General features: G+C 38.2%; 1 protein-coding gene across 1 annotated transcript; it reads right to left on the reverse strand.

Annotated features, from left to right (window-relative positions):
- Positions 1-635: 635 nt before the first annotated feature.
- LOC126968359 (protein FAM136A-like) lies at positions 636-13,057 on the reverse strand. The gene is made up of 4 exons (XM_050813349.1): positions 12,838-13,057; positions 10,393-10,512; positions 5,705-5,803; positions 636-4,694 (listed from the first exon to the last, which is right to left on the reverse strand). The coding sequence occupies exons 1-4, from the start codon at positions 12,922-12,924 to the stop codon at positions 4,557-4,559; spliced, it is 444 nt and encodes a 147-aa protein (XP_050669306.1). The 5' UTR covers positions 12,925-13,057; the 3' UTR covers positions 636-4,556.
- Positions 13,058-14,716: the final 1,659 nt, after the last annotated feature.

Consider the following 14,716-nt stretch of genomic DNA (forward strand, 5'->3'; position numbering starts at 1 on the left):
TTTAATGATACCACAGATTGGGGATGGAGCGACAGCCTGAAGCTATTAAATATTAATTTTTTATGAACAAAAAGAAGTCTGCTGAGTTTCTCGCGCCCGTTCTTTCAATAAGTGAAATCATATCCTATTTTGAATAAAGATATATGAACTTTCTACTACATACAACCAACGTGGAAATAACTTTCTGGGCATGGGTACCTTCAAAAATTTCGTAAACGAGTCGAAAAAGCCAACGCTCATGTGTTTAATGACGCCTAATAATTAGGTGGTACATTGGTTTAAATTCTTATTACATACTATAATATATAATATTGACACACTTTTTACACAAATTATCTTGCCCCAAATTAAGCATATATAGCCTGTGTTATGGGTTACAAGACAACGATATATTTAATACAATATACTTACTTAAACATACATAAATTCATATAAACATACATACATACATTTAAACATCCATGACTCGGAAACAAACATTCATATTCATCATATAAATGCTTGCACCTACCGGGATTCGAACCCGGGACATCTAGCTTAGTAGGTAGGATCGCTTACCACTCGGATATGCAGGTCGTCATATTTTTCTGTTGTCTATTAACGTTCACCGTCACCACATAAAGGTAAAATAAAACTTTTTAATAATTATATAACTTTAATGATTTTATATAACATTCACCAAAAATGCAGTATTTACAAAACGCTTATTTCTAACAAGCTCAATTGGACGTAATTTCAGAAAAACACAACCACAATCTTGTCGACATTGAGTTAAGAACACAAAACTGGTCACGTAATTCACATTAACGGACTGACAAAAAATGGCAGCCATACACTCTTTAAATGACATCATGATTTAGTAGCCCAACCCACATATATGGAATACACTAATATTTATTAAACTTTAAACACAAATTCCTTAAAATGTGATGTTTTTGTGGCTTGGAACGTTTTTCAGGAACTACGTCCAATTATTATAAACATAACGTTACCTCAATTCCAAAGTGCAACAAGTCTGAAATTCAGTAAGATTGCCATTACCAGAAATTGTTCCATAAACGATAACCGACCATTACCACAGAAAAACAAGCCGATAAGTGAATCCAGTTTATTATTACTTCCAATATTTATTCATAAGTCTAGGATATTTTCGTTATATTCCGTAACATTTCGAGTTGTTTTTTTGAATTTGATTTGACAACCAATTTCAAAATTATTAACTCTTTGGAACTGAGGTATTGATATTTGTACATATACTCATCGGCCCTATAACAAATACACGCCTAGTAAAGGGCGAACAATTTCAGAAGTCAACCGCATACACATCTGACCAATGAGCATTCAGTTTCTTAGACCCGCTCACCTCGGTTTAATTTCTGATTTGTTTGCATTGCGAATATTTAGTTAATAGGAGTGTGGATTATAGGGTCGATGTTTACACTCTCCCATTGTTTCTACGACCTGTGTATAGCAATCAACAAATATCTGGCACACTATCTTCCGATAATTACAATATACTATTTATCAAGAATACATGCTTATTCATAGTTTTAATTGTAGGTATTGAAAATAGTACAAACTTTTATACATATACATACCAGCCGAGCGAATTAACATGACACCTGGCTCGAACTCGACGCATCCCCCGCTTCCCTGCGCGGCGCCCCTCAGTCGCCTTGCAAGGCCAGTAGCGATAGCATCTCAGTTACAGTTACACGTGTCTTTTTAAATTTTTGTTGTCATTGTTACGTTTGGGCATTTTTCTTGAAATACCTATTCTTTTTCTAATAAAATGGTAGAAAAAACGATACACAGTCAATATATTTTACTCAAGGTATTTTTTTTGAACGCGAGAAAGGATAAAGGATAAATTTTCGAGTTCGAAAAAATACCATGCAGATAATAATTAAAAATCTCTTAGAGTAGAAAAAGCTCTTCAGAAAGTGAAAAAGATGACCATTGTAGCGATATACCATATCTGGAATAGAAGAAATTAATGAAAGTGGCGATTCATACCTCTACGACCTATCAATGAAGTTGTCTCATATAGACCGATTAGCCTCCTACCTGTAATGTCTAAGCTCTTCGAAAAAATTGTATTTTCAAGGATGATAACAATCTTAAAAAAAGGATCCATAATCCCAGATCACCAATTTGGGTTCAGACAAGAGCATGGCACTATCGAGCAAGTACATAGAGTTATTTACCAAATTAGGAAGTCATTAGAGAAAAGAGAATACTGCCTGGCAGCCTTTTGCCAAACCCTTTCTATGGGTTGCTTAGATCATACATCTCAGAAAGAATATTCCAAGTCAAAGACGGTGGAATACACAACTAGGTTCTATGATATTAAGGCAGGAGTACCCCAGGGATCGATTCTGGGTCCGGTACTGTACACAATCTACACATGTCACCGGCCAGAAACACCTGATGTAGTAACCGCTACGTTCGCCGACGACACCGCTATCCTTGCAAGTAATAACAAGCAATAATAATAATAATTGCAACCACGCTTCACAAAAGCTCCAGTGTGGACTAGACAAAATTGAAGACTGGCTCAAAAAATGGCGAATTAAAGCTGGTACATCTAAGTCTCGTAACGTGGGTTACGTTACTGTCGCTCCAGACCAGGAGACTGTCCACCTGTTCACCTAGGAGACGCCACACAATGAGTCTGTTAAGTACCTGGGTATGCACCTGGATCGAAGGCTTACTTGGAAAGCACATCTTCAAAAGTAATGAGAGCAACTCAACCATAAGTATCGAGGATTACAATGGTTGCTCGGAAGAAACTCAGTCCTAAGTCTAGATAACAAAATCCTTATATACAAGGTAGTTCTAAGGCCAATCTGGACTTACGGTATCCAGCTCTGGGGATCAGCATGCAACTCCAACATTGCAATAATACAGAGAGCCCAAAATGGCATCCTTAGAAATATCGAATGCCCCATTGTTCCTAAAAAACAATGAACTTCATGAAGAACTTAAATTTAAAATAATATCTTATCTTATCTTCAAATTACAAAGAACGTTAGCAATTCATCCAACCCCATTGGCAGTGAAGTTACTAACTTTAAAGCATCCAAAGAGACTCAAGCAAAATAGCATTGTCGAATTGGACTTAAGATAAAGGGAAAAAAGTTCGATGGAGACCACTCTTACCACAAAATTTCAACACATTTGCTCATAGTTTGGGGACTGATTGCAGAATTTAAAAAAAAAGTGGCGATTCAGCGTAAAAGTAAAAATATAAAGTTTTAAAGTAAATAATTAAATCCGAACCAAAAACACGAATAAGTATTTATTATTTGTTTTATTTCCATATAAATAGAATGACAACTATAAGTTACTACCTAAAACAGGTACATCTATGCAATTTAATAATATACATTATATAAAAGTTGAAAAAATATACCTATAATTTGTTTTCATATGAGAAATTTAAATGGAAAAAAGTTTTTTGCACACTGTACTTTGCACAAGCGTCATTCGAGCCAGTTGTCATGTTGATTCGCCCTAATTGTATGTACTAATAATTATAGTTCGATTATAAAAATATATTATCCGACACAGGTGGATAAAAAATATATTATAATCAGGTTAGGTACTGTCAAGGAAAAAATTATGAAGAATTGCCATTTTATTGAAAAATATTATTTTCAGAATCAATAATTTATATTATTTACAATAATCTATCGACATTACGAAGAACTTTATAATATACTTTCATTTATTACTCAAAACATATGATATGCAGCACAGGCTAATAATACAATGTATCTGAATTTAAATCAATTACAACGGACTTTACTGTTTTATTTATGTGATCTGTGTTTGTCCATTATCATCTAATTAAAAAAAAATTAAAGGTGACAGCGGCTGACATGTGGTGCCCCTTGGTCAGAAGAAGAATAGAATAGTGCCAAGATTTCACAATAAAAAATTACTTATCAGTGTAGGTATGATACAATATATCATACAAAAATGCAAAGGATAAAAATATAATGAAAAGGTTTCATAAACGCGTATTGTTGTTGTAACGTGGTCTTGTGCTTGACAACACCTGCGTTCCCCGTACCACAGTACTTGGAACGATATGCGACGCTGGTTATAAAGTTCGACAGTTAAGCTACAGACGCTATTAACGTAAAGTTTAACTGTAGGTATACTTTCTCTAGAATTCTAGAAATACAGAAAATTTTATATTCATTGCTATTATAATAAAAATAGGTTCTCATGTCAAACAAGTTTTTCTTTTATTTTGATTTCTGCACTTTGTCTGTATGTAAACTTTCACAATGATTACAAAAGTCACACTGCCCCATGTGATACAACATTCTTCTAAAGAAAGGTATCTTCGCATCACGAAATAAGATATTGGTAAGCTTAACTTCATTTCTGTGAGTGAAAACATTTACATTATTATAATACGTATTAACAGTACCTTCAAATCAATATGTTTTGTATAACCTAACAGAGCGAGGAAGAGCGCACGATCGGCAATACCGCTCTAACATTGAGAGTGATGACTATAACAGATGCAGGTACTAGATAGATTATTCGTTTGAGACTGGAGGGGGTTTTCCGCTGGCCAACACTTTCTTCATACTCTTCATCATTCCAGGTAGTAATCCAATATGTTTGTCAACACACTTTACTGCACATTTCTCGAAGTCTATAGTGCATTTATCAATCTGTAAGCAAATAAATATATTATTACTATTAAGATATATTCCTGTCAGTTACCGAACAGTAACAGTTAATTAGAATTTGTTAAAAATGTTTGTTCATTATCTGATATTGAAAAGCTGTCAACCGAACCTACCAAAACATCACATCAAATATACAGGAAACTTTTTGTCTCACACAGCCACTTAATGAAATATTCTGTCAACTGCTGTATATGCAGCATTCCACTTCTCATTACAAGAACTACATGATTTTTTTACCCCTATAATAAGGCCATACAAATTACAGCTACAGTTTGGCTTGACTTGAATTATAATACTTAATTTTATGGAGTTTCACAAAAATTCTATAATCTAGCCTGGGTGATTATATAAGGCAGGCTATAGGTTGGTAGGTGCTAGAAAACTTAAACAATATGCGAACTTAAACATACTATTGAAATGTGAATGGTTCGGAAATGGAAATACTAAGAATGAAATGAAGAGGACATGTGGCATGTAGAGAATATATAAGTTCAGAATAAACGGCAACAAAACTCTTGACCTGTATTGAAGAGTATGTCCATGGTGGTTGGTTTTTCACTTTCCATCATGATGGTACCCATTTGCCTTTTCTTACATTAAAAAATTGTATGTCATGTTTATTATTTGGGGGGTTATGCCAAAATCACCATGGTTGGAAGATTCTTATGACACACACGCGAGATGGGGTGGTGCTATTCTGGTGCAACACCATACTATTCTGTTGGGGCAGAAAAGTCCTCAAATGGCGACCAAGTACTGGAAAATGTAGTGTTGGTAGGGACCTCACAAGATGGACAGATGATCTGGTCAAGATTGCCGGAATATGTCGGGTGAGAGCAGCGCGGGACTGATTGTCATCTTTGGGAGAGGCCTTTAGCCAGCAATGGATGTCTTCCAGCAGAGATCATGATGATGATATTGAAAAAAAACCTACTCTTAAAATTGGAACTCTCAAATCAATGCATTTCTATTTTATAAATCATGAGTCTTACTGTCTCCTGACTAGGATCCGGTCCAAGTCTGTCCCTCGCTGAATCGTTACAGTCCATCACACACCTCTGCAATCTATTTTGTAAGTGATTGATTTCATTCTGTGGAGAGATACAATTTATGTTAGTTGTCAATATACAAGATGTTTAACTATCGGTAACTTACTGCCTTACCTGCTACTAATAAATATACATAATTAAAAACCAAAACTTAATAGGTCGTTTATAATTTTAAAGCACCACAGCTTGCATCATTGTTATTAATATGAAAAACTAGTTAGCAGGTTGATATTGTCTTATATACATTGTTAATACTATTTTTTCTGACATTTATGATTCTTTTTTCCTGGTGTTGTCAATAATGCAAACAATTAACTATACATAACTCACAATGCCTATAAAAAAAATGTTTCAAATTTGATGCAGAAGAATTAAACTTGATTATTATTAATGATGCCCTTATGATACACTGATTGTGGTATAATTGTTTTATAATGAAATAGTATTTCCTATTATAATTTCAAAAAAAAAAAAATCGAGTACTTAGTAGCTATTAACAATCATGGCAATCAAGAACATAACCAAATTATGCACAATCACTATACTCGGTCTATATCACTGGTTAGTTTGAGGTACCTAGAATTATTAACGACTACGGTAGCACAGTACTAGAACTTTGAAAAAACGCCAACTATATTTATCAAACAGCTTGCCTGAGGACATCCGACTAGAACTCAATAAGAGAAAATTTAAAAATAAACTTAAGAAATACTGTCAACGCAGTGTTGACAGTATTTCTTAAGTTTATTTTTTTCTTCAAATAAGATTTTTTATTATATTGTTATCAATATTATTGTTGATTACACTCATATAAATTCTTGATTAAAGACTTGATCCTGCAGACAAACTGTCCAAACAATTTTGCAGGACTATGTTAACTTAAATTATTCACAAATTTTATTGCATGGAAACTTAACTTTATATGAAACAGGGGCCCAGCAAGGGGTTGTTGGAGAGATGTCAGACTGTGAATTTCGCTCATGTTACATTGAGGAGGCCAACACACAATATTTTTTTTTTTTTTTTTATGGAATAGGAGGACAAACGAGCGTACGGGTCACCTGGTGTTAAGTGATCACCGCCGCCCACACTCTCCTGCAACACCAGAGGAATCACAAGAGCGTTGCCGGCCTTTAAGGAAGGTGTACGCGCTTTTCTTGAAGGTACCCATGTCGTATCGTCCCGGAAACACCGCACAAGGAAGCTCATTCCACAGCTTCGTGGTACGAGGAAGAAAGCTCCTTGAAAACCGCACTGTGGAGGACCGCCACACATCCAGATGGTGGGGATGATATCGTAACTTGTGGCGTGTCGTGCGAAGGTGAAATTCGGCGGCAGGAATCAGGTTGAACAGCTCTTCGGAACACTCCCCGTGATAAATGCGGTAGAAGACACACAATGAAGCGACGTCTCTACGTAACGCCAAGTGATCCAGCCGTTCACAGAGTACTGGGTCCCCGACAATTCGAGCTGCTCTGCGTTGCACGCGGTCAAATGGATCGAGCTGATACTGGGGTGCGCCAGACCAGAGATGACAGCAATACTCCATGTGAGGCCGGACCTGCGCTTTGTAGAGCGCTAGAATGTGGGCCGGCTTGAAGTATTGCCGTGCTCTATTTATGACGCCCAGTTTCTTTGAAGCCAGTTTGGCTTTGCCCTCCAGATGGCCACGGAATTGGCAATTGCTCGAGATTTCGAGACCCAGTATTCCGATACTAGGCGAGGCTTTAAGGGAAGTGTTCTCGAAGAGCGGTGATACGGCAAATGGGGTTTTTTTAGTGGTAAACGCGCAAACTTGAGTCTTCTGGGGGTTAAATTGGACAAGGTTCAACTTACCCCATTCCGCGACCTTCTCGAGAGAGGACTCGATAGAAGACACAAGTTTCACCCGGCACTGGTCGACGTTTTCCCGAGAGAGACCTGCATGGCCCGTGTATACGGCATCACCAGTGCTGTCGTCTGCATAGCAATGCATGTTGGCGGTGTCCAACATATCATTGATATGCAGAAGAAACAGCGTGGGAGATAGCACACAGCCTTGGGGCACTCCAGCGTTCACGGGCTTGGGATTCGAGCAATAACCGTCGATAACGACCTGTATGCTGCGCCCAGTGAGGAAGCTGGAGGTCCACTTGCATAAGCTCTCGGGAAGCCCAAATGATGGAAGTTTTGCGAGGAGCGCCTTGTGCCATACACGATCAAAGGCCTTCGCTATATCCAGACCAACTGCCAGGCCTTCCCCCTTGCTTTCAATAGCCGCCGCCCATCTGTGTGTTAGGTATACCAGAAGATCGCCAGTCGACCGACCATGGCGAAAGCCGTACTGCCGGTCGTTGATCAACTGGTGACCCTCAAGGTATACCAAGAGCTGGCGGTTAATTATGCTCTCCATAATTTTGGAGAGTAGGGAGGTAATAGCAATAGGCCTGTAGTTTGCCGGATCCGAACTGTCTCCTTTTTTTGGGATCGGATGGACAAGGGCTGACTTCCATGAATCAGGGACTACGCCTTTTGAATAAGAGTGCCGGAATAAACGCGTTAGCACCGGCGTCAACTCAGGGGCACACGTTCTAAGCACGATTGGAGAAATGCCATCCGGCCCGCTCGACTTCCTGACGTCCAACGAAAACAGAGCTCGCCAAACAGTTTTCTCTCTGAACTGTACTTCAGGCATAGAGCTCTTTCACCGCGGGTTGGTTGGCGGTGTTTTTACGTTGTTGTCAAGAGTCGAGTTGGAGGCAAAAAGAGCGCACAGAAGGTCGACTTTCTCTTTTGCCGTATGGGCCAGGGTGTCATTCCTCATGTGCAACGGCGGCATGGACGGCTGGTTGAAGTTACCAAGAGCAGCTTTCGACAACGACCAGAACTTGCGTGTTCCGGTCGGGTAACTGGAAAGCTGCTCGCCAATTTTGACGACGTGCTTCGATTTCGCACGGGCGATTTGCCGCTTAAAAAATCTGGAGGCACGGTTATATTTCCTCTTCAGAACTTTGCAGTTCGGATCCTTTGAGCCCAGCGCCGCAACCCAAGTTCGATACGCCTGTTTTTTGCAGTCAGATGCTGCTTTAACTGACGCATCGAACCAGGGCTGTGATCTGCGACCGATCGGTACTACAGAGCTTGGTATAAAAATATCCATGCCCTGCAGTACCACATCGGCTACTGCAACGGCGCAGGCACTAGGATCATCTGAAAGGAAACAAACCCTGCCCCAAGGGTAGGATGCAAAAAAGGAACGCATCCTATCCCAATCTGCTGACTTGTAGTGCCAAACGCGGCGGGTCGCTGGTGGTCTGCGACGTTGGCGTCGGATAGGCACTACACTCCCGACCAGGCAATGGTCGGACGTTCCGAGAGGGGCGTCGACAGAGACCTGGTAACCATCGGGATGTGTAGTCAGCAGAAGATCTAATAAGGACGGCATGTGGCTATCCACATCCGGGAGCCGCGTCGGCGACTCAACCAATTGGGACAGACCATACGCCATTGCAAAATTATGCACAGATCGCCCTGCGTAGTCTGTGGTACGTGATCCAAGCCATTCGGCATTGTGCCCGTTGAAATCACCCAAGACTACGATTTCAGCGGAGGGGATCTGAGCAAGCACGTCATCAAATACCGCTTGAACGTAGCCCATGAGGTGATCCGTTTCTGCGTTACCACTATGGGACCTGTAGACACACGCATAGATGCGGACGCGGTCCTCTAAATCTACGCGGAGCCAGAGAGTAGAACTGCCCCTACCCTCAAAATTGCCGAGACGGCGACAGCAGATATCCTCCCTAACGTACACACATACCCCGGCATGAGGCATGAAATTATGCTCAATTTTGTACCCGGGGTACGTTAAATATGACGTATCGCTAGGTCGAGATATCTGCGTCTCCGTAAGGAAACACAAGGCCGGCTGCGCCGTCTCAAGGTGGTGGTGGACGGCGTTTAAGTTGGAGTGAATTCCCCGGATGTTACAAAAGTCCACATTAAGCGTGGAGCGGGGTGCCGTGGTGCTGCCCTGTTTGTCCTGTGACATACGCGGTACTGTGCCCTCCCCAGAATACGAGGGGCAGCCCGAGCGCGAATGCTCGGGGAGGGATTCTCCGGCTCTACAAGAGCCGGTACCCTCCTGGGGTAATTTATTTTTTAGGACCGCTCTCATATTTTGTTGGGGGGGGGGGGGGGGGGGGGGGGAATGGCCTCCGGTCCTCGACACTAACCTATGCGAAACATAGCGGCACTAGACCGCTACTTCACGCCGGTATTCTGTGCGAGTGTGGTAAGTAACCCGGACGAGTCTGGCCCGATTGTGCTGACGTCATAAGACAGCAGCGTGACTCTCCCACTTTCAAAAAGCCCGTAGTCGCCTCTTACGACACCCTTGGACCTGGGACTACCCTATTCTTTTTACGCCCCGAGGCAGCACAGGGCAAAAAATTGACCTACATTCTCATTTGGTCTCTTTTTATATAATATATATAATTTTTAAATGTCAAAGTGATTACAACAGCAACATGCATACAAAAATAAGTATCATTTGCTTTATTAAATGTCCAAAAATAATCTGCATACAGCAGATGTTGCTGATTGAAGATGGCAAAATAAATAAGAAACAAAATATTTGCTTTCTCAGTTACCTGTACATAATTATTGGCTTGATTCAATGATGTTGTACAATTTTCTATGCAACCATGTACTCTTTCAAGAGAGGTTTGTGGATCGTCACAACATTTTGCAGCACATCTGTGCATGTCACCCTGTGAAAAACATTATTGTAAATCTATTATATAAACTTCTTGTGTTTTGGTGTATGTTACCAAACTCCTGTATGTGATATATGAAATATATGTATGAAATTTTGTGTGCATATTGGGTAGGACTGTGAATCAGCCAACATATATTGTTTTATAGCCCAAAAAAAAATTTTCCCATTTTTTTAAATTATTTGTATAATACAACATTTGCTGCGTCAGCTACCATACCACAAACTTAACCTTAGAACACCATTCGCCAAATTGACATAGGGATACAAATTTTTTTGATTATGGTATGAGGCTCCCACATTTGTAATAAGACTTCCCGATTGACTACATTTTGCATGTATGGTAGGCATATCACTTCAACCAAACCAGCTCCATCCAGAAGTTTAAAACATTCCTGTGATGTTCACAATCTTTCTCAGAGTGACATCTTATTTTTGATGATTTTTGCTCAGCCACTCATCAATTTTTTTTATCCGCAACCAGACAGCCTCTGCAGATGGGGCTGTCATTGATAATTAGTAAGTCATAATTGTTTAAGCTAGTCTAGGCAATAGTGCAGGTATTCCTTCTGTCTACAAAGTATTATGTAGGTTATGAGCTTCCTTGTGCGGTGTTTCCGGGACGATATGACATGGGTAACTTCAAAAAATGCGCGTACACCTGCCTTAAAGGTTGGCAATGCTCCTGTGTTTCCTCTGGTGTTGCAAGAGAATGTGGGCGGCGGTGATCATTTAACACCAGGTGACCCGTACGTTCATTTGACCTCCTATTACATAAAAAAAAAAAAAGTGGCAAACGTCATGATATTGTGTTTTCATTCTACAAATAATATATCACACCTTTGTATGTTTAGTTTAAATTATAATGTTATGAATACTAAGGATGCCAAAATGCTAAAAGACAAGTTCAGTTTTTGTGTAAGTAGTAGAATAAAACAAATATTAACAAATAAAATAGTATGTTCAACATTAATGCAGTGCTTTCCACTTTGCAGCCAGCATTCCTACCTACTTGGAGTTCACATTCTTGGAAAAAGAAAACCATCAAGGAGTCATCACTTGACATCTTATGTCTCAAAGTGACAAGCATAATTCAAATTCAAATATTTTTACTGCAAATAGGATGTATAATTACTTATTGAACATCAAAAACTACCACCCATTCAAAAGAGACTACCTCACACCTGAGAAGAATGGGCGCAAGAAACTCAGTGGGCTTTTTTTTAATATAAAATATGGATTACAATGTGATATCTTACAATAAACATTTATAATTAAAGAGCCTGAGGGTGTTCGCTTTATTCCCAGTCCGTGGTGTCATTAAGAAAATTGTTTATGCTATAGTAACCTTTCCCACACAAACATTTTTTAACAATTCTATTAAATTTTGTAACTCATTTGTTTTGCACATTTTCTGGGTTCATATTGTAGAAGCATATACATCGCCCAACAAAAGACTTACTAACTCGACCCAACCAAGTAGTAGGCATAACAAGTTTATGTTTGTTCCCCGTGATATTATTATGAATGTTACAGTTTCTAGAAAATTCCTCAATGTGCTTTTGAGCATACAGAACATTATCAAAAATGTATTGAGAAGCAACAGTCAAAATGTTTATTTCTTTAAATTTTTCTCTTAATGATTCTTTAGGACCTAGGTTATAAATCGTGCAAATAGCCCTCTTCTGCAGGACAAAGATCATATTAATATCGACCGCACTGCCCCATAACAATATACCATACAACATAATACTATGAAAATAACTAAAGTATACTAGTCACGCCATATCTATCTCAGTTAACCGTCTAATTTTCTTAACCACATATGCTGCAGAACTAAGCCTATTCTTCAATCCTTCGATATGGAGCCCTATTGCAATTTAGAACCAAGAGTAATGCCAAGAAATACAGCAGATTCCAATGGTTTTACCACCTCTACATTTAATAAAATATTCGCATCTAAATCTACTAAAAAAAATTAATAAATGCTTGTGGGACAATGGTACACTAAAGTGTGGTGAAAGAAATCTGCTCATGCAAGCAACCTGAACTAAGGTATCATAATCGTCCCCCAACTTAAAATAGATTAACTCCTGTGCCTTTATATATTAGGTACCTTATAGGTAATATAAGAGGAATTGGGAATGTTATAAGAAAATTATATCATAATATTAATAAATTGATACATATACAGATGTTTTAAATACTATTTATTGCATGGTTTGGGAAACATTTGCTTATAATTACCCATTTATTAAGTGTATGTTCATACTTTCAGAGATTGCGTAAGTTATGATAAGAACATAACCTAAACACTTACTTGCATTTTCCTCAAATAACTTTTGTCTAGTTCATTGACCAAATTGGTCATTTCTTGCTCAATTCGATATTTCTGTGCTTCAACCATTTTGAATATTTTATTCACCACATTTACTTTATTCACAATATTGTGCTTAATTTTCAAATAATGTGAAAATTAAAATAAATACCTGACCATTACAATTTACATAGGTACCAATGCGTACCGTTTTTTATTAGTTTCTACTTTCTTCGTAGTTCATCCAATATTAGAGCAGGCGAAGGGTTTAAGCTCATACAGCCATGCCTTGGCGTTTTATTGCTTTTTTTTCTTATAATTTCTTCGTAATATTATTTCAAGTCCGATCATATTTTTTGAAGGCCGTATTCAAATCTCTTGTCATTACATACCAATACAAATTAGAATTAACAATTTTTAAAGAGTATAAAAAGCGATTGTGACTTGTGAGTTTGAATTTTCCCCAGATTAGGTATAATTTCCCCAAAAAGATACTATTGTTAACTTTCATGAAACTCATCAGCGTAGGGACCTGGGGCTCCCACCATTAATGCATTTGATAAAAATCGTTGCACTGAGAAAAATGCTACTTAAGTTTTTGTTTGCAAGGTTTACATTTAAAAAAAGATCCATAAAAGTTATTGTAGGAACCCTTTTACTACCCTAGCTATTAATATGGTGAGAAACTACTGCGTTTGTGCTTGTTCAAGTACTAAAATGATGTGATGGTTCAGTTTGATTAAGATATTTTCATTAAACCTCTTTAGAATTTAGACAACTAAAATTCGACAACTAGGTTGACCCTGAATTATTATTGTGCTTATTTTGTTTGTAAATTAAATGTTATCTACAAAAATTACATAAAATGCAGAAAATAAAAAAAAATCACGTATAGGTATCCCTAGTCACGAATTTCCAATGAGAATACCAGGTTACTTTTTAAACAGAAATCCCGGTATTCCACTTTTTTTTAATGACAGAGCAGGACGTTCAGCTGATGAAAATTGATACACCCTGCCCATTACATTGCAGTACTGCTCAGAATTCTTGAAAGTCCCATAAATTTTGTGCGGCATTACTCTTGCGCTCATCACCTTGAGACATAGGATGTTAAGTCTTATTTGCCCAGTAATTTCACTAGCTATTGAAACGGCGCCCTTCAGACCGAAACACAGTAATGCTTACACATAACTGCTTCACGGCAGAAATAGGCGCTGTTGTGGTACCCATAAGCTAGCCGGCATCCTGTGCAAAGGAAGGAGTGGGAGGTAAAAAAATTGTAACGCACTAATAATAAATACCTAAAAACAAGAATTAAATAAAAATAACCCAGAATTTCCAACAAAATTTATATAATAAATAAAACTCTTAAAATATAGTCATACTACGTATTAATAATTACAAAATAATTGACTTCAATAATGGATTCCAATCTGGAAACAATGGCGCAGCTAGCTTAGTACTAGCTCCGTTTGTAACAGGAACGTTAGCTTCAGTAGCGTACCCGGCAATCAAAAACCTTTCGTTATAAGCATCAACCACAGTTGATATGGCTGCACGGCTGTAGCCTACGCCATACGGTAGTTCGACAGATTTAGGCGGCAAAATCAATTGAATATCTCGTTCTTGACATTTGACACATGGCGACAATTTCTCTGCTACCGTGACAGTAGCGTAGGATGTTGCCAAGTTGTAGGGTGATTTCTGTGGGTACCCGCGGTATTCGAAATTACGGCATCTTCCATGAACGCTCTAAATAAAAAAATAAAAATTAACTTTTATAGAAATAAAAAAGGAGAATATAATTTTATTTTTCTGAATTAAATTATGATTATTATTAATTATTTTCTTTTTAATAGTGATTATGACATATCTTTAATTT

This window comes from Leptidea sinapis, chromosome 15 (assembly GCF_905404315.1).
Source record: "Leptidea sinapis chromosome 15, ilLepSina1.1, whole genome shotgun sequence".
Classification (NCBI taxonomy): domain Eukaryota; kingdom Metazoa; phylum Arthropoda; class Insecta; order Lepidoptera; family Pieridae; genus Leptidea; species Leptidea sinapis.

Bases quoted from the DNA above. Each gene is read 5' to 3' on its own strand.
- LOC126968359 (XM_050813349.1), bottom strand. From the start codon at position 12,924: ATGGTTGAAGCACAGAAATATCGAATTGAGCAAGAAATGACCAATTTG. The intron at 5,804-10,392 runs GTAACTGAGAAA...ATCTCTCCACAG, and splicing joins AAGCCAATAATTATGTACAG to AATGAAATCAATCACTTACA. The intron at 4,695-5,704 runs GTAAGACTCATG...ATTTGCTTACAG, and splicing joins CGGATCCTAGTCAGGAGACA to ATTGATAAATGCACTATAGA.